Source organism: Mus caroli, chromosome 16 (assembly GCF_900094665.2).
Source record: "Mus caroli chromosome 16, CAROLI_EIJ_v1.1, whole genome shotgun sequence".
NCBI classification, from domain to species: domain Eukaryota; kingdom Metazoa; phylum Chordata; class Mammalia; order Rodentia; family Muridae; genus Mus; species Mus caroli.
This window is the reverse complement of record NC_034585.1, coordinates 14558424-14586280: the sequence shown is the minus strand read 5'-3', so window position 1 is coordinate 14586280 and position 27857 is coordinate 14558424. Positions and strand designations below refer to the sequence as shown.

General features: G+C 51.6%; 2 protein-coding genes across 5 annotated transcripts in view; one reads left to right on the top strand and one right to left on the bottom strand.

Annotated features, from left to right (window-relative positions):
- Positions 1–1109: 1109 nt before the first annotated feature.
- Positions 1110–18396, top strand: Prodh (proline dehydrogenase 1). Of its 2 annotated transcripts, XM_021185377.2 has the most exons (14): positions 1110–1390; positions 5540–5748; positions 8740–8774; positions 9222–9371; positions 9769–9833; positions 10014–10130; positions 10310–10389; positions 11045–11126; positions 12417–12509; positions 12696–12842; positions 13859–14034; positions 16531–16629; positions 17645–17733; positions 17820–18396. In XM_021185377.2, exons 1-14 carry the CDS (start codon positions 1121–1123, stop codon positions 18005–18007), a joined length of 1800 nt encoding a protein of 599 aa, XP_021041036.1. In that variant the 5' UTR covers positions 1110–1120; the 3' UTR covers positions 18008–18396. The 2 variants fall into 2 exon arrangements, with proteins under 2 accessions (XP_021041036.1, XP_021041037.1); XM_021185378.2 differs by lacking the exons at positions 17645–17733; positions 17820–18396 and having other exon boundaries at positions 16468–16553.
- A 374-nt stretch (positions 18397–18770) lies between these two features.
- LOC110311824 (protein DGCR6) overlaps positions 18771–27857 on the bottom strand; it is an 18466-nt gene continuing 9379 nt past the window's right edge. Inside the window, exons 2-6 of one of the 3 annotated variants that reach the window (XM_021185381.2) lie at positions 24712–24843; positions 23063–23223; positions 20602–20702; positions 19879–20019; positions 18771–19238 (exon numbers count right to left, since the gene is read on the bottom strand). In XM_021185381.2, the coding sequence (XP_021041040.1) occupies positions 19155–19238; positions 19879–20019; positions 20602–20702; positions 23063–23223; positions 24712–24737 (513 nt within the window). In that variant the 5' untranslated portion in view covers positions 24738–24843 and the 3' untranslated portion in view covers positions 18771–19154. Of the gene's footprint in view, positions 19239–19878; positions 20029–20601; positions 20703–23062; positions 23224–23307; positions 23487–24711; positions 24844–27857 lie in introns of those variants that run through there. The other 2 variants (XM_021185379.2, XM_021185380.2) reach the window with 2 other exon arrangements.

The window sequence follows — 27857 nt, the reverse complement described above, 5'->3', positions numbered from 1 at the left end:
CAGCCTGGGGCTGGGCAATTCAGACAGTGTGGCTAGTTATGGGGACGTTTCCAAGGCTTGCCTACTTCCTATGAGATAAGTTTCTGAGCTGCTGTAGGGTACTCCTGACTTTTGCTTCTGAACTTCAATGCTCCAGACATGCTCTGCTTTTTCTCTTAGGCTCCAGCAGAAAAAAAAACCCCAGATCCTGCCTTAGGAAGTCGACTTCAGCCAAGGTAAGTGGGACTTGTATGTTTTAGGTTATTTCAAGTGTGTGTGTGTAGAGATGACGAAAAACATTCCCCACCACAAAGTTACTCTATAGCTCTAAATATCCCTAGTCTAAGATAGATTGGCGAGTTTAAGGCTCCAAAACGTTTCTGCAGAGGTGTAGGGAAGGCAGGGCCAAACCTGTGGGGGATACTCGGGGTCATGTTGCCACCCATAACCAGACTAGGTCTCTGCAGGAGTCTGGGAGTCTCTGCAGAGGGGGAACATGGGGTGCATAAGCGATACTGAATGTGGAGAAGGGAGGAACGAACCAGAGCTCCAAGAATTCACAGTGGAATCGAGGATCTCTTGCTTCCCCCAAGGGCAGAAGGCGGGTCTAAAGCAACTGGAAAGGGCAGTTTTAAGGATACTTCAGGCAGGGGTGGAGTGACGATGGGGAGAGAGAGAGGGCCACAGAATTCTCACAGGCCTAGCCTCAGTTGCGAGGCCCCGCTGCTCTGGAACCTAAAATCCGGGTGTGCCAGGGTGTCATGGCATTGACTGATGAACTCTGGACCCACTTGGTCAGCTTGGGGACAGGAAAATCCCGGAGCTAAAAAGCCCGGTTCCCAAGGGACGGGGTCTTGAGGGTCGGGGAAGGCAGAGCTGGCAGTGGGCTCTGGAGGAGCTGGGTCTTTGGGCTGGAGAGGCGGGGTCAGCAACGGGAAGTACGCCAAACCAGAGCGCCAGGGAAGGCTTGGGAGGAGATGGAGCTACTTTCTGTGCTGGATGGACAAAGCTTCTTAAAATGGGAGCGGAGCCACTGGGTGGTAGGTGGGGCTTCCGGGAATGGGGCGTGTTCGGGGCGTGGCCCCAGGGCGTGACTAACCCAGTGTACTTAAGCCTCCTGAGCGCGTGTATCGGCTCCGCCATGGCTCTCAAGCGCGTCTTCCTGCTGCGGTCGGTGGCACCACGCGTCGCTGCCCTCTCAACCAAACCGCAAGCCCAGGAACAGCCTCCCGCGAGCCCTGAGGCTATTCGGGGATGTGGAGCGGCCAAGGCTGTGCGGCCGCCTGTGCCAGACGTGGACTTCACCAACACGCAGGAGGCGTATCGCAGCCGGCGGAGCTGGGAGCTGGTGCGCAACCTGCTAGTCCTGCGGCTGTGTGCGTCGCCGGTGCTGCTAGCGCACCACGAGCAGGTGCGCGGGTGGGTGGGTGACCCTGTGGGCAGGAGTGGCGCGCGGACATTGGCGCGGCCAGCGGGTGACGGAGGTCGGAAGTGTTGGGCAGGGCCACTCAAGCATGGCCTGAAGCTGGGCAGGCAAGGAAGGGGGCCGTTTCCTGCGTACTTTTTCGGACCTTATGAAGTTTCCTACTTATTATCACTACAAATTAGAAATAAATTACAGTGTCTAAGACATGTACTATTTGTAGGAATATCCCCGTCACCTGTGCTATAGGGTACCCTCCATGCAACTCCAAGTTTGTGAAGATTGAAGTGCGTATCCAGGCTAGAACCTCCGAATTCCACAAGTGTGGCCACTAGGAGTGGAGTGGCCAAACACAGCTGCTCCGAACAATTTTGGGAAGTGAGGAGACAAACTCCCAACTTCGTTTTCTCCTGCGTTTACATTTATTATAAATACAGCTGAAGAGCCTGGATTCAGAAACTTCTGATCCGAGTGCTCTCACTGATTACAGGCATGAGAGCAAGTCAACTCCACCTGTGGTCCAGACAGCACCATAGCCTATGTCTATGTCTGCCTGCTGCCAGCATAAACATCCAGCCATGTTTTTGATAGTTCTCAAAGACTAGCAAGCATACAACTTTAAACTGTAACATGGCAACTTGAGGGCGTGTGGGCAAAACAGAGCACCACTTCAGCCAGTCTTGAGGGTTAGTGATGAGTTACCTCAAGGTGACCTTCCATGTTGGTGAGGATACAGATCTGGAAGATAGCTCAGTGAGGATGGTGACTTCTCAGGTGAGGCTGCGGGAGCTGGATCCACACTTAGAATTTAGCTGAGGCCACACCCAGAACCATGTTGAGATGGACTTGAGGCTCTGGCCTGTATCCCCTGAAGAACTTCATTGTAAGCTTTGGAGCCTGGGAGTGATGGGTGGTAGAAGAAAGGCTGTGACCTGAGTGTGGGAGGCCCAGGAGTCGAGGTATGTTTGTGTTGAGTATGCGGGGTCGTAATGCACTGAAATAAAGCCCAGTGGGAAGAAGGGTGCACAGGTAAAGGAGTCCTAGCAGGGGAAGCAGGTGTCAAGGATTTTGTGGAGTAGAAGCACTGAGTGGGCAGCTGGAAGGGAGTGGCCAAGGCTGCTGGCGCTTCAGCCTGAAGGGGTGACGTGGACCATCTCCCTGAGTATCATAGATGGCTGCTCCCGCCTTTGGGACAGGATGGGCGACACAGAAGCCACTGGTTGCTAGCAGGTAGGGAGAGAAGGGAAAGAGACAGTCTGTAGGACAAGTTTGTGCTTCACCCTTCATTTGCCACCTGCTGTCCAGCTGAGAAGCACGGTCCCTGGGGCCTGGGATTTGGGTCTAAGGAGGATGCTCCCTCCCCACACCTCTGTACCAGTCAGGGTAGTGTAGTGACCAAAGCAAGAACGTGTCACCTCCTCTGGTTCTCTGGAGCCTGCTCTGGGTAGTGCTGGATTCCTGGAGGAAGCACCAAATCCCAACCCCAGCAAGGCTCCATCTGTCCAGCCCATGACCCAGGAGCCTCTCTCTGGATCTGTGCTGAGATCATTGCGAGTAGTGGCCTCCGTCCCTGGTGCTGAAGGAAATGGCATTCAGAAGCCAGGCCCCGAGCCAAAGAGCTACTGAGCAGGTCCTGCAGCAGTGGCTCTCAGCCTTCCTAATGCCACGTGCCTCTAATAAAGTTCCTCAGGTGGTGGTGACCCCCAATCATACAATTATTTTCATTGCTACTTCATAACTGTAATGTTGCTACTGTTAGGAATCATAATGTAAATCTGATGTGCAGAATATCTGATATGGGAAGAGGTTGTTTGATCCCCAAAGGGTTCGAGAATTACAGGTTGAGAACTGCTGTCCTAGACTGGTGGGCTAGCCTGGGAGCAGCCGCATTCTCTGCCTAGAGGAAGGCTTTCTTCTGCTGAGCCACGGGTCTTAGGAGGCTCTGCGGCTCTAGCTAGGATAGTCACCAGACTTGGTTTGAGGGCCTGTAGACTATAGGAACTGAGATTGGAACTACCAGCCAGGACTGGAGCTCTGCTGGGGACCATGAAGCATCCCATTTGACAAGGATTGAGAAAAGTTGGGCTCTCCTGTTTTTGATTGTGAGCCAGAGCCAAAAAAGAGACTGCTTGCAAATGGGGACAGAGGAGAGAATTCATCTTACTGTCATCGTTTTTTCTGGACATTGTTTGAGACTTTTCTTTGTTGGATGTATGCACACACATGTGCATATATGGGAGCCTAAGAACACACTTGTGTGTGCTGTCTCAAGTCCACTTCTTTGCTTGCTTTAGTATTTATTCTCTCTCTCTCTCTCTCTCTCTCTCTCTGTCTCTCTCTCTCTCTCGTGTGTGTGTGTGTGTGTGTGTGTGTGTGTGTTAGAGAGACAGAGACAGGAGAAAGAGCACACCAGCTTCTCAGTATGCAGTCCTGGCTGTATTAGAACTCACTGGATAAACCAGACAGAGACCTACCTTTCTCTGCCTCCTGAATATTGGGATTAAAGGGGTGTGCTACCATGTCTGTCTGCCCCCTTTAAGACAGGTTTGTTTTATTTCTTTAAACTGGCTTGGGGCTGTCAAGTAGGTTAGGCTGGCTGTCCAGTGAGCTCCAGGAACTCGGCTGTCTCTGCCTCCCTAGGACTGGGATTACAGGCGTATACTATCTTGTCTGGGTTCCTAGAATCAAACTCAAGACAAACACATTATAACTGAGCCATCTCCCCCAGCTATCTTTCCCTGTGAGATAAGGTGTTGGTATATAGCTTAGACTGGCCTTGAACTCATGATCCTCTGTAATTCAGCCTCTCAAATGCTGAGTTACTGGTGTGTCAGCACACTTGTTCAAAGGACCTGCTCACCTGGATAGGAGGCAGTGCTGCCCTGAGCTCAGGCAGTGACATCAAGATGGATGGCTTATCTCATAGGTGGCCATTCCCTAGCATGCCCCCTCCCGTGGAAAGATTATCAGGATGGTTTTTTGTTTTTGTTTTTTAAATCAGAGATTATAACTTTCTTGCTAAAAGAACAAAATGCATAAATCCTAGTCTGCATGGAGACTGCATGTAAGTGTTGTCAAGAGGCACCTTCTTGGAGCCCGTCATCCTGTGGCAGGGCCAAGGTGTCTGACTTGTGACTGTTTCCGCGTCGAGAGGGCTCATTGTTCATGGGGCTTGAGGAACCCCAGGCTTTTCCTTTCTGGAGCTGAGTTGGGTGGGCAGGAGTCAGCACGGGTTTCTACAGTGTGTATGCGGGGTTGCTTCTGAGCACCAGTGTCTGCTCCCTGCCATTCCCTACTGCCGTAGCTCTTCTTCCCCTTGCTCCACACTTCACCTTCTTGCCCTGCTGAGCACCATCCTTCCTGAGTCTAGGTTAGCAAATGTTCCCCCATCCCAGGCCACGATCCCACCTGCTAGTCTGCCTTCATTATGTGAGGAGTGATGTGTTGTTTCTTCTCCTTGGGCGTCTCTCTTGATGTGTGCTTCCTTTCCTTTCCCCCAGGGGTTTACATAATGTGAGGTGGAGTAACATGTGACAAGGAAAAGGTGGCCAGCTGCATGCAGCTCCTCAGGGCACGTCTGGCACTGTAGCTGGTCAGTCCTGGACAAGGCTGTGAAGTGGACTCCCATTTCATGGTGTCTGGTAGACAGACGTCTCTCCTGTCATCTGAACTTAGTGTGTGGCTACTGCTCAGTGGCTGCGTATGGTTGGCCTCACAGCAAGCCCCATTCTGGTGTTTGACTGAGAGAACAAATCATTGAGAAAGATATCATTCTAGAGAATTAACTCTGTGCTTCCCCACCCCCTCTACCCCCAAAAGACCACTAAATGTCACAGAAATGCAGTCCCTGGGGAGGATTCTCCCTTTACCCACCAAGGGGTGATTGGCCCTGGGGTGATCCATGAGCCAGCCCCCTGGGGGAAGAGTCTTAAGGGGAACAATGTGCTTAGAGCCTCCGAGAGCTTGAGAAGTGGCGCCTTGGTCTTCCCGTGCTGCCCTGGATGGAGGATTGGTTCGCAGTGGCTGTGACAGTGGAAGCAGCCTGTTCTAAGAGGTCTCTCTGTAACATGCCGTGCACAGGTGTTGCATGGGGCTGGGAGACAGGCGGCCACACAGCTGCTTCCCTTTGCTTTTCAGTTGTTCCAAGTTGCCAGGAAGCTTCTGGGGCAAAGGATGTTCGAGAGACTAATGAAGATGACCTTCTATGGCCATTTTGTGGCTGGCGAGGACCAGGAGTCGATCAGGCCTCTGATCCGGCACAACAAAGCCTTTGGGGTTGGCTTTATCCTGGACTACGGAGTAGAGGAAGATCTGAGCCCTGAGGAGGCGGAGCGCAAAGAGATGGAGTAAGACCCGCTTTTCTGGTGTTGCAAGGCACAGGTGTGACCCTGAAATGCACCAGGGTTTCAGCCTCAGCTAGGTGGTGGCCAAGACTGGGAGAGCCTTTGATCTGATTGCCAGCAGCCCTCATGAGTTGTGCCTGGAATTCTTGCTTCCTGCAGACAGGAGCGCTGTGCTTTTGTGGGCCTGCACCAGTGGAGGGTTGAGGGATAGATCTGCAAACTATGGTCCTGGCCATATCCCGCTCCCCACGTAGTCCTGTACAGTTTGCTGTAGCTTTGAATTCTGAGTAGTTGAAAAGTATCAAAACAAGAACTATATTTTTTATAAAAACTATATAAAATTCAAATTGCCTTTTCAATTTGCAAGGGCAGAGTGGTGTAATCGTACATCTTTTAAGGCTGAGGACATGTGCTACCTTCCACTCCCGGAAGCATTTGGTGACCCCTGACTTCCAACTGCAATCTGCCTTTCTAAGGGATCCTGACTGGACCTGCAGGTTCCAGCTAGTCCTCAGACAGTTTCCTAACCTGCTGATGGCTGTGCCTGCAGGGCATAGAACCTTGCTGACTGGGCTCAGCCTGGTACCACGGTAAGGAGGATTGTAGCGGGCAGCCGTGTCATGTGACAGGCAGCCTGGAGTTCCCTCCGCTGGCACCGACTTGCTGCAAGGCCCTTCCCCAGGCAGCGAGCTTTCGCACAGCTCATGGACCTGCCTTCTTGGCAGCAGGAGAGAGTGACCTCATTCTGCCCTCTGGGGTGGTAGCTGACACACTGGAGGCCTGAGCAAAACCAGCCCTTTCTTTGCAAAGTACTGCTGCCTGTGATCCTCCCCGACAGGCCCTTGCTTAGGTTTTGGGTCCACAGTCTCTGGCTGCAGCTGTTCAACCCCTGTGAAGCTTAGAACAGGGCAGTCCATGTCAGACCTTTGGCTTGCCCTGGCTCCTCCCCAGGTAACTAACAGGAGGAGTTGGAGAGGGCTTGGCGGTCATGTGAGGCCACTGGCCCTGAGAACAGAATGTTCGGGCCTGGCCTCAGCCTGGGGAGCCCAGCTCCCTGCTTTGTGATTGGCCATTCTGAAGGCGGGGTGACCCAGCCCCAGTATCCCCTTGTGATCCTCACCGATGCCTTGGGGAGTTGGCTGCAAGCCTTTACCAAGGCTGCTGTTGAATAACCAAATGGATTCCACAGCCTCGGCCTGGATAGGGTGAGCACTGAGTGCTCTCATCCGGGACTGCCTTGCTGTGAGAATGGATGGTAGGCCTACCTGCCTGCCTGCCTGTCGGCCGGACTGCCTGCCGAATTGCCTGCCTGCCTCTTGTCTGTGCCTTTCTGTTGGCTGTTCAGCTTGTCATGGCTGTTTGCCCCACAGGAGCTTTGCTTGGGCTCTGAAGTATCAGAAATAGACCCTTCCAGACCTAACAGTACCCACCCTCCAATGCCAACCAGCAAGTGGTGAGGATGCAGACGCAGCTCTCTGCCTCTGCCTGTGTCTTAAGAGGCTGCCTGCCTTACCAGAGAAGAGGGTGAAATGCCACTGTATGATGAGGCTCTGAGTCTGTCAAGGGATGCCTGACAATCCCCACATGTCACCTCCTCAAAGAGAGAAGAACTTACAGCGCCCACTGGTTGTACCTGACCAGGAGTGACCAGCCCCACAGACCCTTGTGGGCAGCCACTTGAGGGTTCCTTGCAGGGAGGTACCCAGACACTGAGACCTGTCCCTAGCTAATGGAAGAAGGCACAGAATGCATGGAGACCAGACCTGGCAGTCATGCCTGCTGGATAAACACATGTTATCTACACTGTGGGCTATGGAGTTATACAACCAACCCTGTCATCAGGGGTCACTGAGGACCTGACAGGATTTCTGCTTAGGGAATCACTGTGCCTGCCTAGCTTTGCACTGGTAGCCCTCAGAGGACTTTTATGTGGTTGTACCTGGGACTGCTCTTATGGAACCCATATCCTCCAGGGACCTTGGCTCTCTGTCTCTGAGGGAAGGTGACACATGGGGATCGCCTACTTCCTTATTACAGACTATTACAGACTCAGGACGTTGTCCCAAATGACATTGGATCCTCCTTTCTTGCTACATGTTATCAGTATGAGGTCAATGGAGCAATAGCTGTCTGCTCAGCTTCTGCCCCCTGGGCTGTGGCCTTGTGGGCTGAGGTGCTTGTGGGAGGCCCCAAACACTCAAGGATATGGCCAAGCCTCACCATAATTTCTGGCCCAAAGTCAGATAAGGCCCTGGTACAGGAGAGGAGGGCCCAGGACAAGGCTTCTTGGCATTGTTGCTTGGTAGCCCAGAGTTACTGTGGGGTAGTGAGGCTCTTTGGTGGAAAAGGCTCATTGATGGCGAGATCCAGAAGGTGCAATTACTGCCCCCCTCTCCACTTCTTGCTTGGAAGAATGCTGGGGAAGAAACACTTCTCCTTCCTGTGGGGCCTCACATCCTGCTCTGCCCTCTTGAGGACTTGGATGCTCCAAGTGTGGTGGGAACCTGTGAGGTTTGATTTTTCTTCTTTGTTGGTTTTTGTTTTTCAAGACAAGGTCTTTCTGTGTAGCCTTAGCTGTCCTGGAACTCATAGAGATCAGCCTACCTCTGCCTCCCAAGCGCTGAGATTAAAGGCATGTGCCACCACTCCCTGGCTTGAGGTTCTCAGTTAGAGTCTTAGCAGGGGCTGGGTGGAAGAAGCCTGGGTATATGGGACTCTGTGTTGGGGTGAAGGCACTGTTGCTGGGCTGGGGGAGTCCTTTGTACAGGATGGCTTCTGCCCCTGTTCCTCTCCTTGCCTGACCTTCCCAGTAAGAAATGCTGTACACACAGGATGCCTGAGGTTCACGGGGGGATGACCCCTCCCTGGGTCAGGTGGTCACGCCATGCCTGATGTGAGCCAGCCTCCGTTCAAGCTCATGAGCAAGTCCAATGCTCAGCAGCCTCCTGGTGGCCTCAGGGAGCATAACTGACCTTTGCCTCCTCTGTCCTGCAGGTCATGCACCTCTGAAGCAGAGAGAGATGGCAGTGGTGAGTTTGGGAACCAGTGCTCTCCTCACTCAGCACATAGTCTGATGGCCATGGAGACACCTGGGCCTATGCCAGCCTTTGGGCAAGGGACAGGCCGGAGGCTGCTTCCTGTGGCTTTGTGTACTTTCACATACCTGGTGAGGTACAGGCTCCTTGTATTTTTAAGAGCTCGTCCAGGCACACTCAGCGTCCTTGGCCTTCACTGGACCACAGTCCAGGCCTTTGTGATGGAGGCTCTATTTGCCTGGCCTGGTTTGTCCTATGATGAGGTTTAGCCAGGGGAACATCATGCCTATCAGGAGAGCAGCCGCAGCAAGGCCTAGTTGGAGCCCATCTTGAGGGCTGTAGGCTCTGGGCTGTCGGCGTATGTATGCTGGGACGGGCAGGGTGTTGAAGCTCTGAACCAGGTTGGCATTTCTAATAGGGCCATGCGTCTACCTTTCCCAGGAGCAAATAAGAGGGAGAAGCAGTATCAGGTGCACCCCGCCTTTGGAGACCGCAGAGATGGTGTCATCAGTGCCCGCACCTACTTCTATGCCAATGAAGCCAAGTGTGACAACTACATGGAGAACTTACTGCAGTGCATCGAGGCCTCAGGTGGGGCCCCTGCTAGGTGGAGCCTTGGGCTTGTATAGGCAGCACATTGGCATTTTGGTGCAGGGCATCTGCTTGTTCCTGACTGCTTTCCCTGGAGTTGTGTGCCCCAGCCCCTACTCCAGTTGTAATTTCTGTGTTCTGTGGCCCATACATGGATGGCTATAGTGCTGAAGGCATTAGGAGACCACCAGCAGTGTGCAGATCTCTGGCTTCTTTGCCTGGTGTCTTCTTGCATACAAAGGGTGTTTCATCAGCCCTCCCCATGTGGAAGAGCATTAGGGGACTGGGCTACTGGGCTGTTTTTAAAGACCAGGGAGCTGCTAGCGGCACGTGGCCCTCCCTAACTCAGCCATCCCTCTCCTCAGACACTCGTGGCTCTTTCTTTGGATTCTGATAGGTGGAGCCAGTGATGGTGGTTTCTCAGCCATTAAGCTCACTGCACTGGGGAGACCACAGTTTCTGGTAAGTGGTGGCACATTTGATCTGCAGAAGCTCTGCAGATCCTAGGGCTTCCATGTGCACTGAGAGACTGCAGATGTGCTCAGGTCTGGGCAGCTGTGAGCTGGGGCTACAGAGGCTGTCCCAGGGCTGGATGGAGGAGCTGGGCGCACACTGCAATAAGGCTCACACCTGCACTGGCAGCTGCAGTTCTCAGACGTGCTGACCAGGTGGAGACGGTTCTTCCATCAAATGGCTGCAGAGCAGGGACAGGCTGGGCGTGCTGCTGTAGACACAAAGCTGGAGGTGGCGGTGCTCCAGGTGAGCGGCCCTTCCCCTTCCCCTGGCTGATGTGGGAAACAGCAAAGATGGAATAGAAATGGGGGCCCAGAACGAGTCCTGCTGTCCTAGATGATGTGATATTGTCAGACAGGCCTGTGGTGGGGCGAGTGCCCGTGGACAGCGAGAGACACAGTACTGACTCTTTCTCATGTCTCAAGGACAGCATCGCAAAGATGGGCATCGCATCCAGGGCTGAGATTGAAGGGTGGTTCACGCCAGAGACGCTGGGAGTGTCTGGGTAAGAGCTGACATCTACCCTGGTGTAATCACAGTCTCACCTGAGCCCCAGTGGCTTCTATTCCTGGTCGTTTCCCAGGAAAGATGGGTCAAGAGTGCGACAGTGTCGAGGGAACTACTTTCTTGAATTACTCAACAGAAGCTGATAGCAAGCTGGGATTCCCCCGGGTATAGGCAGCCTGGACACAGGACTTCTTAGAAAATGACCTGGGTCCTAGAGCATCTTCCTAAGAGCCACACTGGTAGATGAAGTTGGGATGTGGGCTTGAGGTAGAGCTGCTGGCTCTCAGATGGCCCTGCCAGCCCTGCACAGTAGCTTCTCCAGCCTCCTGGAGAGACGACTGCATTCTGCCAGCCCTGCATCTTTGGCTCTTTCATAAGGCTGACCTGGCCATGGAATGAATTTTCTGCATACTTCATGTTTTTATTGCTACTGACCCATTGCAAAAGTGGTCATGCTTTGGTTAACTGAGAGAAGCATTTAGTTTTAAAATCAAACACTAGGGTAGTTCATGAAGGCTGAGTTCGGGAACAGTCTTTTGGGGTGTGGCTAGTGTGTTGAGGACCCCCAGACACGCTCGTATCTGTGGGTAAAGCTGGGTGCTTGGACCCAGAATTCCTGGCAGCTTGCTCTGCTGATGTGCCTCATCCCTCAGCACCGTGGACTTGCTGGACTGGAACAGCCTCATTGACAGCAGGACCCGGCTCTCCAGGCACCTGGTGGTCCCCAATGTGCAGGTACCTCCCCACCCCAACTCCATTGTCTGCCCACCCAGGGAACTCATTGTGACTGAGGCGCCATTCAGAAAGAAAGACAAATTCAGTGTCCACAGCGCTCAGTAGGGCAGGGACCCATGTGGACCTTTACACATGAGAATGGGTGTCTAGAGGGAGGGTCTTCCCAGCCCACCTAGTCTTGTGTATCAAGCCACAACAAGTCTTTAGGGATGAACAGGGTCCAACTGGGTAGTGCTTATCTGGGGTCTCCTGGCTACTTGTAATCAGGGTAGCAGGGCCAGGTGGTCACATGTGTTAAAGGTGATGCTGGCTGTCATATGAGCTTTCTCCCCAACATGATGGCTGGATTCCCAAAGCAAGTGTCCCCTGGGATGAAGACCAGCTAGAGCTGCATCAGCTTTTGCAGCCTGCTCTCAGGAGTCATGCCAGGTTCAGTCTGGCAAAGTGATGGCTGGTGTGGCTTGTACTCAGGGGAAAGAGGTTGTGTGGAACCCTACCCACTCTAGATTATGAAGAGACAGAAATTGTAGCTGGAGAAAGTATCCTGCAGATGTTCCTTCTGTGATGTTCCCAGCCCCCGAGACTTAGGGCCCACCCCAACTTTGAGCCACTGTATTGGAACCCCAGGGTGCAGTGTGTTCATTAAATCACTGCTCCAAGGTCATTGACAGACTTTGGCACCAGTGTTTGTGGTCAGTGAGGCAAGGCTACTGGGATCAGTGCAATGATGGCTTGTTAGCATCATCCTGGGCCTGCTGCAGGCTGAGTGGGAGACCTCTGTGCTGCATGGGATTTCCAGGTGTACCTGCCAATTCTCATCAACAGTACCCTGCTGCTGATGTCCTTGAAGGCCACATCCTTGTCCCATGCTGCAAGTTGGGTAGTACCTATAGCCTTGGCTCTGCCTTTTGAGCCTTTACTATTCCAAGTGGTGCCTGGTTGGTTGGGACTCTAGATTCCCTTCCTTTGCCTTTCTTTGCATGGCTCCCTACAGTGGTAAAACTTTCTCAGGGTCCTAGGGAGGCCATTAGAAGTAAATTCCTGGTGGTATAGGTGTGGGCCTGGTGCTGCTTATATGGGTACAGCTTTTCTCACGTGGGCTGGCTGGTATTCAGTTTGGGGCATTTTGTCATTGTATCTAACTTGTTTAAAGGCAAGGTACTGAGAAGTGTCCTCTCTGGTCCATGGTGGGCAAGAGGGTGGACAGAAGACAGCATTCTTGAGAGGTGATGCTGGCCTCAAGGTGGAGCATTGTGGCCCATAGTAGTCTGACTTCTGCTGTGCTCTCAGACTGGCCAGCTGGAGCCCCTGCTGTCACGGTTCACTGAGGAGGAAGAGCAGCAGATGAAAAGGATGCTGCAGAGGATGGATGTACTGGCCAAGGTGTGAGCAGCCGTGTGTGTGTGTTGGGGAATGATGGATGTGCTGGGTGAGATGTGAACAGCCCTACTTGTGTGAGTATGGGGGGGAGGGGGTTAGGTGCTGAGCATTAGGGTCCCTAGCCCCTGAGCAGAGGGTGGGCATCATCAACCTCGAGCCATAGATTCTTCCTCCCTATGAACCTCTCAGAAAGCGAAAGAGGCAGGTGTGCGCCTGATGATTGATGCTGAGCAGAGCTACTTCCAACCAGCCATCAGCCGTCTGACCCTGGAGATGCAGCGCAGGTTCAATGTGGATAAGCCGTTCATCTTCAACACATTCCAGTGCTACCTCAAGGTATAGCCATTCACCTCCTGCCTCCATCTCCCTGACTGTCCCCAGTGCTTGGCTACAGACCCTTTCACAGGCAGTGTGATCTACCACTGGGATATGGTAGGGATATGCCTTCCTATGGAGCCATGCAGTATCTGTTTGGCCCTGCTTTATGCAGAGACCAGAGCAACACAGGTAAGGGAGCAAACAGGCTATTAACTCTATATTGAGTTCAGCTATCTAGGAAACAGGCCCTGCCCGGTGGCTACTCCCACTCAAGAGTATATGTGTGGTCTGGCAAGATGGCTCAATAAGAATACTTGCTCTGCAGGCCCACCAGCCTGAGTTTGGTTCCTAAATCCCATGGAGCTTATTCCTCCTCCAAGGTGCCCTCTGACTTCCATCTGTGCATGACAGTGCCCTGAATGCCAGGCCCCTAAGTAATAACACAAAATGCAAAAAGTGTATGGGGCCCAAAGACAAGCAGCTCTTTTAGGAGGTGCTGGGTCCTTCTGAAGACTTCACAGCTGACTCCGCCCATTATTTTTTAGCACTGGACCCTTTTAAGAATCTGAACAAAAGCAGTAGACTCCCCTGGAAGATTTGATAGTGCTGAAGAGATAGCCGTGGGAGCCCAGAAAACCCCCAACCCTAGACCCTCAGCCTGAGGTTGCTAAGTTGCTGGGGGGGTGTCTCATGGGGACACACATCTTGTTAGGTACCAAGAGGACATGATGTATATGGGGCAGTCCCAGACAGGTGGCAACTTGCTCCTAACTGACCAAGGTGATTCCAAAATACACAGTAACTCCAGGCATCTGGGCTGATCACCCACAGGGTCATCTCAGGCTACACAGAGGAGGTTGCTGGTGGCAGAGGTTGGAGGCCTAGTAGCTTCATCCACATTTTTCTCCCAGTTCCTGTCTCTCAGGCAGTCACTGGCTGGCCTAGGTACTTGAAACTGATGTACACGTGAAACTGGCAGTCCCTATGCTGCCACCAGTTGGGCTCCCTGTGACTTTGGGGGCTTGGCCTTGCAGGATGCCTATGACAATGTGACCTTGGATATGGAACTGGCTCGCCGTGAGGGCTGGTGTTTTGGGGCCAAGCTGGTACGGGGTGCATACATGGCCCAAGAGCGTGACAGGGCTGTGGAGATCGGGTATGAGGACCCCATCAACCCTACATATGAAGCCACCAATGCTATGTACCACAGGTGAGAGGCCTCCTGTGCCTTCTTGGAGCAATGCATGAGAACCTTGGCCCTGGGTGTGAGTGGCCCCATTAGGCAGAAGCCAGTTTCCTGAGGGCAAAGGTGCTATTTCTTCTACTGTTACACCATTTTCCCAAAACATCAAATTTCTCCTTTTTTGAATATGGAGTACAGACCTCTGTGCTCCCTGTTGGCTCCTATGGACACACAGAGCAGCAGATACAGCTCATATGGTCCAGTGTCTGCCTGAAAACCTGGGTTTGAGCCCCAGCACCACGTAAACCAGGCATGATGATGCACATCTTATTCCAGCACCTGGGAGGAGGCAGGAAGATCAGTAGTTCAAAGTCATCCTTGGCTTCCAAGTGGGTTTGAAATCAGCCTGGGATACATGAGATGGGAGAGAGAGAGAGGGAGAGGGGGGAGAAGGGAGGGGGGAGAGAGAAGAGAGGAAGAAAGGAGAGAGAGAGGAGAGAGAAGGGAGGAGAGAGGGTAGAGAGAGAGGAGAGAGAAGGGAGGGAGAGAGAAAGAAAGAGAAGAGGGAGGGAGAGTGAGGAGAGGGAGAAGGGAGAGAAAGGGGAGAGAGGGGGAGAGGAGGAGAGAGAGAGAGAGAGAGAGAGAGAGAGCGACCCATTTCAGGTGCCTGCTTGTTGCTGTATGTGGCTGGCTCTCAGTCAGCAGTGGCACGCCTGTTCTGGCTCTCAGTCAGCAGTGGCACGCCTGTTCTTTCTGCTGTTTATCTCTGGGATCTTTAGTGCAGTTGTTCTGTACTGTGGAAAATGATCTCTGCTGCTGTGCTTTCAGTTTCAGATGAGCTTATTAAGCAAGCAAAAGTAGAAGAACAAACAGCAGATTACAGGTGGAGAAAAGCAGAAGAGAGATAGAAAAACATTACCAAATCACGGCCTTGCAGTGTCGAGCAGAGACAGCTGGAGTAGGCCATTCGAGAGAGCAAATTAGTAGGAAATGGCAAAGCGGGTGGGCAACACCACAGCAGAAATGACTCTCACGCTGCAACCCCGATGGAGAATTCTGGACACAGCCATGTTCTCTGCAGGACAGCTTCGGCAACTTCTGTTGGAAGTCTTTAACTTCTAGCAGTTCTTGAGGACATCCTGTTTTTAACAACATTAGCCACTGTTCTCCCCTCCATGACAGAATTAAGGAGCCAGCCTGAAAAATAGTGGGTTTAGAGGACTTCCAGGCAGAAATACACTTTGATCCGGAGTGAGTCGGGGCAACCCCACTTCTAGAGCCAGCATCTCAGTGAGGTCAAACAGCACATGACACCTTCCCCCCACAGCCTTCATTACCCGTGCATGCAGTCCAGCTTCACGTGCCCTCTGCGCACATGTCCGCTTGCTTATCGCACACCCAAGGCCCGATCTCCTTGGGCTCCTGCACTGTCCTGCTGTTCCATTTCAGAAGTCCACTGCATATCCAGGCTGTGCCATACACCCACTTTTACACCGTGCACTGTCCTCCACCACTTGTCTCTTCATTTAGTTACTCCATCTCCTGTCAGCAGTCAGCAGCACCGATACCTAAGGGTGTATGCTCAGACTCGATAGTCTTCTCTAGTTGTTGTACCAGGGACTCTGAATATCCCATCCTACTGTGCTGTCTGCATGTGCAGCTACAGGTTGTGTCTGAGGGCACAGCTGGAGCGTGTCCCTAGAAGCTGACCTGCTGGCTCGCAGCACCTGTGTTGTCCAGCCTGGCAGTGTCCTTGGTGACAATAACACTGAGACTCTGTGGAGTTCAAAAATACCAACCCTACCTGAGGCTTCCACTTCCTTTTATTTCTTGAAGAGGTAGGAGTGTGCTACAGGACTCCTTCCCAGAAGCCAAGCCACAGGTCCAGGCAGGCCCTGTGTGCCCTGGTGGGATGGTGTTGGGTTCCTTTTCACAGAGCACTGCTGCTAAGGGGATGTAAGCAATCCCTGTCCATCCCAAATACAATACCAATGATGGACTGAGATCATCCAAACTAGTTTGGTCAGCCAGTGGGTTTATCTGGGGATCACTGTCTTGAGAAAGGGTGACTCAAAAGCAGTAGCTTCAGTGAGAAGCCTGCCCCACCCGGCAGAGAGGACAGCAGAGCGGAAGCTGCATTCCTGGCGCTCCCTCAACAGCCTACAGACAGCTCTCCTAACCCTGTCCCCAGCAGGTGCTTCCTGCTTTCCTAACCTTGGAAGGAGCCTTGTGACTCTGTAACTGTCTGGGTTTCTTGTACTGGCTCAGTGAGTTGCTATGGTAAACATCCTTATCTTGACTCTCTCCCTATGCCAGGCAGGAATGGTTCCCATACCACAGCTGGGGAGACCAGGTGCTGGCCTCCTTTCTGAGGTTCTGTCATCACCACCACCACCACCTCCTCCCCCCCCCCCCACTTTGCTCCTCAGCCTGGGTTCTGCAATGCTCTTTTCTCTGCAGAGCCAACAGGGGTACACGTGGTTGGCCTGGAGCCAAGCTTAGGTAGGACTGTCCCTGTCCCAGGTGCCTTAACTATGTTCTGGAGGAGCTGAAGCACAGCACCAAGGCAGAGGTGATGGTGGCTTCCCACAATGAGGACACCGTGCACTTCACGTTGTGCAGGTAGGTTCTGCCAGCCTGATGTGGAGGGTGTTAGACAGCTGCCCCACATTCCAGTCTAAGCAGTGCTAATGAAGTGTGGTGGAGGCAGGCTGGGGCAGTGACCGAGAGTGCTTGCCTTGCAAGCATGGGGACCCTAGCATGACTCAGCCCATGTGAAGAGCTGGCTGTGGCAGCAGGACTTGTAACCCAGCACTGGGAGGGCAGGCGGGATTTCATCAGTGACAGCTCCTGAGGAACAGTGCCCAGGATGGTCCTCTGGTCACATGCATGTGCATACACCAACATGCGTGTGCATACACATGCGTGTGCATACACCAACACTGTAAGCACAGACACATGAAATGCAATGTAAGCCAGCCAGAGCTGAAAAGTTCTAGTAGCAAGGTTTTTTTTCAATTTTTTATTATTTTCATTTACATTTCAGATGCTATCCCAAAAGTCCCCTATACCCGACCCCTGCCCTGCTCCCCTACCCACCCACTCCCATTTCTTGGCCCTGGCGTCCCCCTGTACTGGGGCATATAAAGTTTGCAAGACCAAGGGACCTCTCTTCCCAATGATGGCCGACTAGGCCATCTTCTGCTACATATGTAGCTAGAGACACGAGCTCTGGGGTACTGGTTAGTTCATATTGTTGTTCCACCTATAGGGTTGCAGACCCCTTCAGCTCCTTGGGTGCTTTCTCTAGCTCCTCCATTGGGGTACTGTGTTCTATAGTAGCAAGATTTAAAATGCAGTGCTCAGAGTGCTACATACGTATGTATGTAAGTACGTATGTTCGTGTGCATGTGTCCACAGGAGGGAGATGGAGAAGGGGTGTCAGAGGCAGTAGAATGGGAAAGGACAAGTTTTCTGCCCTGGCCTTCCTTGTGGGCAGGGAAGTTGTACTGTGAAGACCTAGATAGCTAGAGCAGAGACCAGTGGCTCTGAATGTAGTTGAAGGGGGAAGGGCTGAGAGATACATTGGGGCCTGTGTTCTGGGGTGGATCCTTACCAGCCTGGCCCCTTTTCACAGGATGAAGGAGATAGGCCTGCATCCTGCTGATGGTCAGGTGTGCTTCGGACAGCTGCTGGGGATGTGTGACCAAATCAGCTTCCCACTAGGTGAACTGGATTTTCCTGGGAGGGTCCGTGGCGGCAGGACACACAGTGTTGTGTGTGGGCCCTCATTGCTACTCTTGTATGTGCAGGCCAGGCAGGCTTTCCTGTGTATAAGTATGTGCCCTACGGCCCTGTGATGGAGGTACTCCCTTACCTGTCCCGCCGTGCCCTGGAGAACAGCAGCATCATGAAGGGTGCTCAGCGAGAGAGGCAGCTGCTATGGCAGGAGCTCTGCAGGCGGCTGCGCACTGGCAGCCTCTTCCACCATCCAGCCTAGTCACCGCAGGAGCCTTGCCCACCCACACGTACTCCACTCAACCCCTTACCTCTGGGCCTTCAGGCGGGGCACTGCTTGGGATTGGGCTGCGGTTCCTTAGCCCAACCTGCCCAGACACAGTTCACCTTTTTATGCCCAAGGCTTTGAGGTGCTGAGGTGGGGGCTGCCCTCTGGGACTTCCTGTACCCCCAGGAACAGACACTCAGGAATGGGGTCAGCTAGAGCCCCTGGGAGCTGCCCCACTAATCTGAGTAAGCACTGACCACCTCTGCAGGTTACAGAGCCCTAGTCCAGGACTAACCTTCCACCAGGGTCTAACCCATCCTCCCTGCACTGGGCAGAGGACAGACTAGGAAGCCTGTTTAGTCAATAAATCATCCTGTAACAGAGTCATCGCTTTTCTCTTGGTACCTACACATGAAATCAACTCTGGGCACCAGAGTCCATTTCCATCCAGACATTGGGAACAGCACCTCTGCCAGGCTGCAGCGACGTCCAGCCACTTTTATTCCACATTCCAGATGCATGCATGGTCCCTGGGATCCAGCCCCCCTCCAGCCCCTCTCTGTCCTTCATTCCAGTAGCTAAAGTCCTAGCTGGGCGTGTGGCCTGCATCCTGCTAAGCTCTTCGGTTTCATACAGCAGTTTGGAGGCTGTATTAATTAGGGACCTGACAATGCAAGGCCTCAGGGCTTGTCTGTCACTCTGTTGGCGCCAACATGACCAGAGTCACTAGGAAAGGATCCTAGGTAGCACAGACACAAACCATGTCCTGGGTTCTTTATTTTCTAGGCCATACTCTGGCTTCTTCCATCCAGGGCTGGGACTGTCAAGGGAGGTGTTACACAGGAATAAGGCAACACCCAAGCCTGAAAGGAATGTGGGATATGCCCAGAGGGGAAGGTGCTAGAACCAATATTCCCACTCAACATCCAGTCAAGGGGCCTTCTCATGACACCATTCCTATTGCTTGGGCCCTTCCCCTCCAAATCTGAACAGTGGATGGCAGCAGGCATTGCCAGGGTCTAATCAGCCCCTCAGAGAGATCAGACCTGTTGGCAACTGGACAGTAGCCCCCATACAGTCAAGGCTGTGGTACCCGCCAGCCATCCTAGGCAACGGAGGATAACAAGGACCCCCTGCTTGGTCACAGAGCTGCCTTTCCCACTTGGCAGCCCCTCTGCTGCAGCTTCCTGATGAGTTCCAATAGGTTCATCTGCAGCGTCAGCTCCTGGGATGCAAAGGAGGCCCCAGTGAGGACCGGCTTGACACCTTGGGCCCTTCTGCCTTGGCTAAGACAGATATAAGGGCCTAGAAGATGTCAGATAACCAGGCTAGGGGGTTATTTTCCTGTGGAAACTGGAGACCGTGGAACCAGAACCACGGCCATGAGAAGGGAGAATCTGGGCCCTTGTGCCTGGTAGGGCCAGCAGTCTCTGACTGACTTACAGTAAAACAGAGGCTAGCATGCCAGAGACAGGAAGAAGCCTCTGCAAGGTTAGACAGGTGAACACTACCTGGGGCGAGCACATTCCCCTTCCGATGGGCGGGCATGGGGACTAGACTCTGCTCTTCACAGCGTCTTTCACCTAAGCTCTGTCTATCACTGACCCTCTGCTAACTAGGAACCAATGTGCCAAGACTCCAGATGGGCTTGGTGTACTGACATACACCCATAATCCCTGCACTTAGAAGCTGAGGCAGAGGACCTCAAGTTATAGGCCATAGCAGACCTTGTCTCAGAAATAAAAGAAGAGAAAAGAAAGCAAAACACCCCCAACCAAAAGAAAACCTAAAACACAAGTTCCAGATAGAGCTGAACCTTCAGGGGCTGGGACACAGGTGGTGACAGGGCTGGCTGAGGTGCTGACCTGAGGATTGGTGGTCACGTAGAAACCAGCTACCCCTGCCTTCTCCAGTGTGCTCTGCTGGTCGGCAACCTTCCGGTCCAGTTCCAGGACAATCTTTCGGTCCATTGCCTGCTGCTCCTCCCGGATTCGATGTTCCATGGCCTGCCATGGCTTGAGTAAGGGTGGCTCCTGCTAGGGCTTCCGCCCAGGGATGCCTTAAACACAAGCTCCCACCTACTACCTCCTCCTGGCTGCCCTGCCCACCACAGCAGTTCTGGTTACACGGTATCCTGGCTTGTGGCTCAGCAGAGGGGTCCTCAACAGTCCCAGCTGGAAATGCCTTTGAGATCTGTCATTCATCCCTTGGAGCCACCGCCCTCACCCCCAACATCAAGGCTTGTTGATTTCCTGAGGGTCTGCATCTGCCCCTGAGCTCCCTGGCAAGATAGGCCTCTTCCTGACTGGTCTTGTCATTTCAACATTGTGCTTCATCACCGGAGATGAAAAGGACAGTGTCCCAACTCAGCGACTGCTCTGTGAGCTCTAGTCCACAGAGATGCTTGTTTGCCAGGACAGGGGAGTGACAGATGGGCTGTGACTCTCCTCAGTCACCATGGGGAAAAGTCATGAGCTCACCAACCCTTCAGCACCCATTAGCTCTGCCTTGAACCACCCTCAGCCCCGACACTGAGCCAGCTAGTACCCATGAGGAGTCAGGCCTAGCCATCTAGTCCCAACTCCTACCTCCAGCTCACGCTGCTGAGCTGCCTGGAGCACTGGCACGTTGTGGGGCCGGCAGGACTGCTGGGCTTCCAGGTGCTTCTGCCTTAGAGTCTGTCTGAGCACTGTGAGGAAGGGAGAGAGGTCCATCAGCAAAAGCAGGGGTTGGGAAGACAGGGGCAGCTGGGTGAGAGGTCTAGTTCAAGGAAGCACTTCCCAGAAAGCTGTGGGGAGTTTTAGTCCCTCAAGGACTGCTCTCAGCCAGCACCCTCCTTTACCTCCACGGTGCTGACAGGGCTGTGTAGGTTAGGCAGGTATAGCAAAGATCAGAGCTCAGTACAACCAGGGCAGGAACAGGAGGCAGACAGGTGTCTGAGGCAGGTGGTCTTTGGTCTCAGGTGGCCCAGTTCTAGCTGTGCTTTCTTGGACATCCTCCAAAGGATATCACATTGGGACTCTAGGTGAGTACTTAAGCATTCAAGAGCTCAAAGCCCATACAAGGAGAAAGGGGGTTCTGTCTGCCAGTGGTGCGGTGTGTTGAATCAAGCTTGGTGCTACCCTATGGGTAAGCAGAGCAGCCCCTGCTTGGCAGCCAGGAGATGAATTGGTACATAGGCACATACTGTGAGCATACAGGGTTCTGTGCTGGGAAGTCCTTACCCTCTGCCAGCAAGCAAAGTACCCGGTCCCTGGTAAACTGCTACACACGTAGACATGCCCAAATGGGCAGAGAGAGATAGGAGCACAGGATGGTAAGTACTCACTATCACAAAATGGAGCGCACCACACCCAAAAAACGGGAGTGTGGCTGGCTGGCTCTGAGAAAGCCAACACCTTTATTCCTAGAGGAGATTCATGGGACATCTCTATTCAGAAGGGTCCCTGGGGTTCCCTTAAATCTGACAGCCTCGGCAGTGCTTACAGCCTCCCCTAGGTCTTGGCATTTTATGTACCCCAGTGATACCATTTATCATTGCTGTTTGAAACTGACTTAGTCTGTCATAAGTTCATCAACACAAGGGCAAGGAAGAGATGGCCTGCTTGTCTGGTTGCAGTGAATATGAAGTAGTCAGAAGGCTTGGGGCAGCAGGTACATGTGTGAGACATCATCTCCTTCAGTCCACTTATCCAATACTGCAGAACATCCCAGGTCAGTTCCCAGAGTCCACACTGGCTCCCTGCTCACTAGGGACCTGGCCATGGTAATGTCCAAGGACAGCAAGGTGGCCCATGCCAGCCACCACCTTCTGTATCTGGCTGAAGGCAGCAGAGGCACTCACTGCCAGGTGTATCAGCCTAGTTCAAGCCTTCTGAAAGACAACTAGCAAAGGCTTGAAGCAGGTACCAAGAACATCCCACCCAAAAGGGCTCTATAGGATAATGAGCAGCTCCACAGTGAAATCAGGGGAAGAAGAAGTCAGTCAATGTCTTTCCCTCCTGGTGACGGGAGCAAGTGCTGGAAGAATGGTGGAAGCAACAGAAGGAACAAAGCCTCCTCCTGCTTACTGGAAAGGATGAGCAAGGCAGGGCCTGGCCCAGACTTGGAATTTCACCACTGGAGAGGCTGAGACAGGACAGCCAGCTCTAGACAACACAGAGGAACAGTCTCAGAAAACCAAAATGGAAAAGAATGAACTTAGTCGTGTACTTTAGACTTGTGAACTAGATACACCGCATACCTCCATCAAAACATTAAAAAGAATAAAGAAAAGCAAGCCACTCAAACATTTGGTGAAGAACTAAAGCTCTCGGAGAACAAGAGACTTCTCAACACATTCTGAGGCTAGCATTACCTTCATCCCCACACAAATACTACAAGATGCATTCCTAGAATACAATTCCTTTCTGGGATTTAGAAATCGAGATCTCACGAGAGTAACAGAAAAACCATCTGATCATCTCCACAGAAACTGGAAAAGATTTCAACAAAATCCAACACCTATCTCTAATGGGAAAATCCTGTCTGGCAGCACACAGGCATTGCCAGAAAGGCAGAGTATGTTTGCATGTAAATGTAGCCCAATATAGAAAACCTGCTTAGCAGGTGAGAAGCCCTGGGTTCAGTCCTCAGTATCAAAGCAATAACAAAGCCCAAAGATCTATAACGTAGTATAGCATGGGGACATCGTCACACTATTCTTTCCTAAAATGTTTGAACCGAGTCAAGCTTGAACAAATAAAATGGAAGGGAGATCTGATGGTACAACGGAAGATGCCTAGTATAATTTATAGGAGGAGGTGATCAAGCCTGATACTCAAATGGGAAGGTGCTGGAATAATGGATTATCTCTGTGGTAGCACACAGCTATCAACAGACCTACAAGCAGCGAGGTCCATCAAGCCTAGGAGGCTGTGGGTACTCTAGGGACCGCGAGTAAGAAGTTTCTGGACAGCAGACTAAAAGGATCAGCATGGCTCTGCACCCCCTGACCCGAGGCTCCCGCGGCTAGGGACGCCCTAGGGAAGGTCCCGTCGCCCCCTGCACCTCGGTGTTCGTTCTGCAGCCGCAGTCTCTGGTTGTAGAGGCTCTTCTCAGTGAGGTGCTGAATCTCCAGAAGACCCTGCACGATTTCAAACACCGTTCCGTCGAGCAGCGCCAGGGCCAAGTCGCTGAGCGTGGTGTAGGACAGGCGCTGCTGAAAGGAGCTGCGGGTAGATCGCCCGGTTAGCGCGGCCGCGGCCCTGGCCCCGGCCCCAGCCCCGGTCCTCCCGCCGCCCGTCGCCACGCACCTGGGCAGCTCCTTGACCAGGCTCTGTAGTGCTGACAGCAGCTGGTAGTGCCGCTCCTGCTGCCGGGCCCGTTCCGCCGCCTCATCCCCGGCGGCCGCATAGCGGTCCATCGCGCGGTCCCCCGCCGCCCCTCTACTCGGTCTCCTAGGGTGCCCCGGCGCGCCCCGCCCCCTCACGTCATTCTCCAGCGCGAACGACGCATGCGCCCCGCCCCTCCAGTCAGTCTCCGGCTCGTTCACCGTGGTGCGTCAGGCACAATAAGACGCGCTCCACCCTCCAGGGAGACTGCTTTGTCCTAGGGAGAAGAAATAGGGGCTCGCTGAGCTCCCAAGTGGGGCTGACCTTGGAGGTGCGCCCCCAGGGCTCTGCATTCTGGTGTTTTAAAGAAGCAACTCTGGCCTGCTGGGTGTTTTAAAGAAGCCAGTCTGGCCTGCGCTTAGTGTGCGCAGACTGAGGCCACTGGAAACCGGACATTCCCAGAGGGTTGTGATCCACCCTGGGGACCTCAGGAAAACAGTACAGGGGAGAGCCAGCTTCTCTTTAGGGTTCTTATTCTCATTAATAAAAGACTTTAGGACAATTTTATTAGCGTTAGAAGATACCCCACCCCCACAAGGAAACCTCAGTGACTGCCTGGAAGTGGAGAGTAGAAGAGAAAAGAGCCTTGTTGACATTGAATTCATGCTGGCTCAACAGTCCTTTACCTACTGAGCCAGCCCCAGCCTCTGGCAGTGTCCACATTCATAATTTAGTTTGCAGCATGAATAAGAGAAATGACACCTTCCTACAGCGTTTTTTATAAAGATTACATTCCCTGCTGTGCCATCTTTTTTCCTCTTATTACTATTTTTAAATATAACTCTGTTGAAATCATCTTGGTTATTTTCTTTTTGTTTTCCCTTTTGCTATGATAAGCTCTGAAGTAGTGAATTCAGATCTGGGTAACTTATAAATTACAGTGAAGAAACTTTGTGAAGTTTGAATGCAAATGACCCCACAGCCTCAGATATTTGGAAACTTGGTCCCCGGTTGATGGAATTATTAAGGAAGGATTAGGGGGTGTGGCTTTATTGGAGAAAGAGTGTCACTGAGGGCTGGTTTTTGAGATTTTAAAACACACACCATCCATACATTCTCTCTCTCTCTCTCTGTGTGTGTGTGTGTGTGTCTGTCTCTCTCTGTCTCTGTATATGTCTGTCTCTCTGCCTCTGTCTCTGTGTCTCTCTGTGTCTGTCTGTGTGTGTGTGTGTGTGTGTCTGTCTGTCTGTCTGTCTCTTTCTGACTCTGTCTCTCTGTGTGAGTGCGTCTGTCTCTTTCTCTTGTCTCATCACTACCACCACCACCTCATGCTTATAAATTAAGATATAAGCTACCAGCTACTTCCCCAGGGCCATACCTGCCTACCTGGCTGGTGCCATGCTCACTGCCATGGTGGTCCTGGAGTCACCTTCTGAAGCTGTAAGACCCCCAACAAACCCTTCTGTAAGTTGCCTTGTTCATGGTGTCCTCGCAGCAATAGAAAAGCCACTGAAACACCTGTGCATGGAAAAATAATTTGCATGGATAAATATACTCCAAAGTAACTGTAATTTAATGTTGACAGTATACCAAATTATGGTGAATCATTTAAATCAGACATTTAAAAGTCACGATCTGCAGCTGGGGATGTAGCTTAGTTGGTAGAGCGTTGCCTAGCATTCAAGATGCAGTGGGGTTCTATGTGCAGTACCACAGAAACCAGGCATGGTGGTGCATGCCTGTGATTCCAGTACTCAGGAATTGTAGGCACGGTCGGATGCCCAGGGGCATCTTTGGCTACATAGTGAGTTCCAGGCTGGCCTGAGATGCAGTAGACCCTGGCTCCAAAAGAAAGTCATTAATTGTTCACATACTCAACTCTGGATATTGGAGTGTGAGCAATCCTTGAACATCTTTTTAGCACACCATTTAGGACACAAACAGATCCTAAACAGGGACACATGCCTGAGACACATAGTATTAGTGTGTACCCCACAATGTCCCGTAGGCCACATATTACAGCCTATGACAGCTGAGAAGGATGAAGGCTACAGCAACCATGGTACCATGCCATCTGTAATATCACATGACAGCTAATGGAAGATACATGCCTCTGACATATCATGTCACTAAATCATGTAAGACATCGTATGACAGCTGGGAGGATGGATGGAGAATGCCATATTACGTAATGATTCCCCACAGTGATCCAGAGGAGACTAGAGAGCACTGTGCTGTGTCACATCAGGCCGCTGTGCGTATGTGGCACATTAAGATGACCAGGAGTGGAGGCCAGAGTTAATAGCTTTTTCCCTGTTGCTTAGTATGGCAGTCCAGAGATGGCATACAGACAGTGAGCCACAGTCTGCCATAGGGATAAGGTGATGTCACCTGTGATATTGTGATGCCAGGGCTGCAATCTGTCCTTATGAGAATAATAAATGTGTTTCTTCTCAGCTGTTAGACCAAGGAGGCTGTAAGCATATCAGGTCTGGGTCTTCATCCTACATAAAATGTCATGTGCAATATAAGCTGGAATACAGGCCTGAGATCTCTCTCTCTCTCTCTCTCTCTCTCTCTATATATATATATATATATATATATATATATATATATATATATATATCAGCTGAGAAGAGAGAGGCATCAGTCACATGTCACTGTGTAATACATGGTACTACCCAACAGCTCAGAGAAGGCTCAAAATGGCTTGCACCATGTTACATATGATATATGACAACTGAGGCGCATTTTTTGTCAGTTTGTGCCACTACATAACACATCTAATATATAATACTTATCTAATAATTATAAGAACTCACAGATGGACCAGACCTTGATTCATGTTACAGTGTTACTGAGGATGTCATGTAACATCAAAGATCATAAACCTCAGATGCACTATGTCACTGTGGCATATATCAAACCCTGCAGTGACTTAAAGAGGGGACATTCATCCTGTTCATGTCACATATGTGTCACACAGCTTATAGGAGAGAATACACTCACCACTCACTTAGACTGTGTTGTCATGTGACAGCAGGGCAGGTGCATTAGGACAGCTGCTGATGGGACTGTGGAGACTAGAGGCACACTTGGTCACTGCGGATTATGAAATACCATACAGCAGTCAAAGGTATTGGAAAGCAAGTCGTGCTATATTGTTGGACTGTGCACATAAGACTGGTCTCTGTACTGAGAACATCAGGCTTCCTGAATGACTGAGTGCAGGTTCAATCTATGAATCATTGTGTTCAGCAGCATACACTGTGTGTAGGACATTGGTCGTCTATGTGTGTGTGTGTGCATGTATTATACACACAAACACACACACACATATATATATACAAATATGTATGCACATATATAAATATATTTAATCTGTATTTAAGTACATGATTGATTGAGATTGAAACACTGTGCTTAGAAAGATAGGGTTCCAGTACTGCATTATCTATCTGTCTGTCTGTCTATGTATTATAAGACAGGGTCTCTGTGTATAGCCTTGGTTGTCCTGGAACTCACTATGCAGTCCAGGCTGGCCTGAGACTCACAGAGATCCTCGGGCCTCTGCCTTCCAAATACTGTGCTTAGCAGCATTAGCCACATTGGTCAGGAAGCCCCACTTCATCCCCATGAATGCTCCATTGTCCATCTGACACTGTCTATCCATTCAGGTCTCCTCTTTGTGTTTATTAAGGGGCAGATTTGTGAATGACTTTATGTTGCACTTTCTCTATAAAACCAGCCTCACAGAAGGTGGTGTGGGTACCGAAGTCTTCGTATACAAGACTGACCGAGTGGAACACTGACTTGAGGCGATGCTGTGTTTACAAGTTTCCCACAGTGAGCACCACTAGACTTAGCTGACTTAGGTGCTGTTGTTATCTCAGAGGAACACTGTATTTAGCTATGTGTGGTGTACATAATACATACTTTGGGGATGTGCTTTTTAACTCCCTTTAACAGCTTGGTGTGTGAATAACAAAGCATATTATCATCTCCGAGAAAGACTTTCTTGAGCATTGTACACTGCATGTAACATTTTGCTCAATGACACTTGTTTTAAATGCTATCTACCAGATAGATGTATGAGTTACAGAATCCCACAGCCTCTGAGAATAGTTCCCAGTAGATGATGACACAAGTGTTCAGTGTATGCCAGCAGCTCCTCACCTGGGCTGGACGGCCTCCAGACTCTTCTAAGTGGGTAGTTTGTGATCTGGAAGGTATAGGTTGGTGTATTTAAAGTGTCATAGGAGGGGAAAGCCCTGCCAACTGAGAATACTATACACAACAAAAATTTTCATTGTTCTGGAGATGAAATTAAAATATTCCCAGATGGAGGTGCAATTCAGTGGTAAAGCCTACCATCTTTGTCACGGTGACTGTGCAGGCACAATGACCAGGGCTACTCTTAGAAAAGAAAACACATAACCGAGGGCTTGCTTAGACTTTAGTCCATTGCTGAGTGCTACATTTTCATCTGTAACGGGGCAGGGGGGGGGAGAGGGAGAGGGAGAGGGAGAGGG

Coding starts and splice junctions, on each gene's coding strand:
- Prodh (XM_021185377.2), top strand. CDS start 1,121: ATGGCTCTCAAGCGCGTCTTCCTGCTGCGGTCGGTGGCACCACGCGTC. Junction 5,749..8,739: donor GCGGAGCGCAAAGAGATGGA/GTAAGACCCGCT, acceptor TCTGTCCTGCAG/GTCATGCACCTCTGAAGCAG. Junction 9,372..9,768: donor GCAGTGCATCGAGGCCTCAG/GTGGGGCCCCTG, acceptor GGATTCTGATAG/GTGGAGCCAGTGATGGTGGT.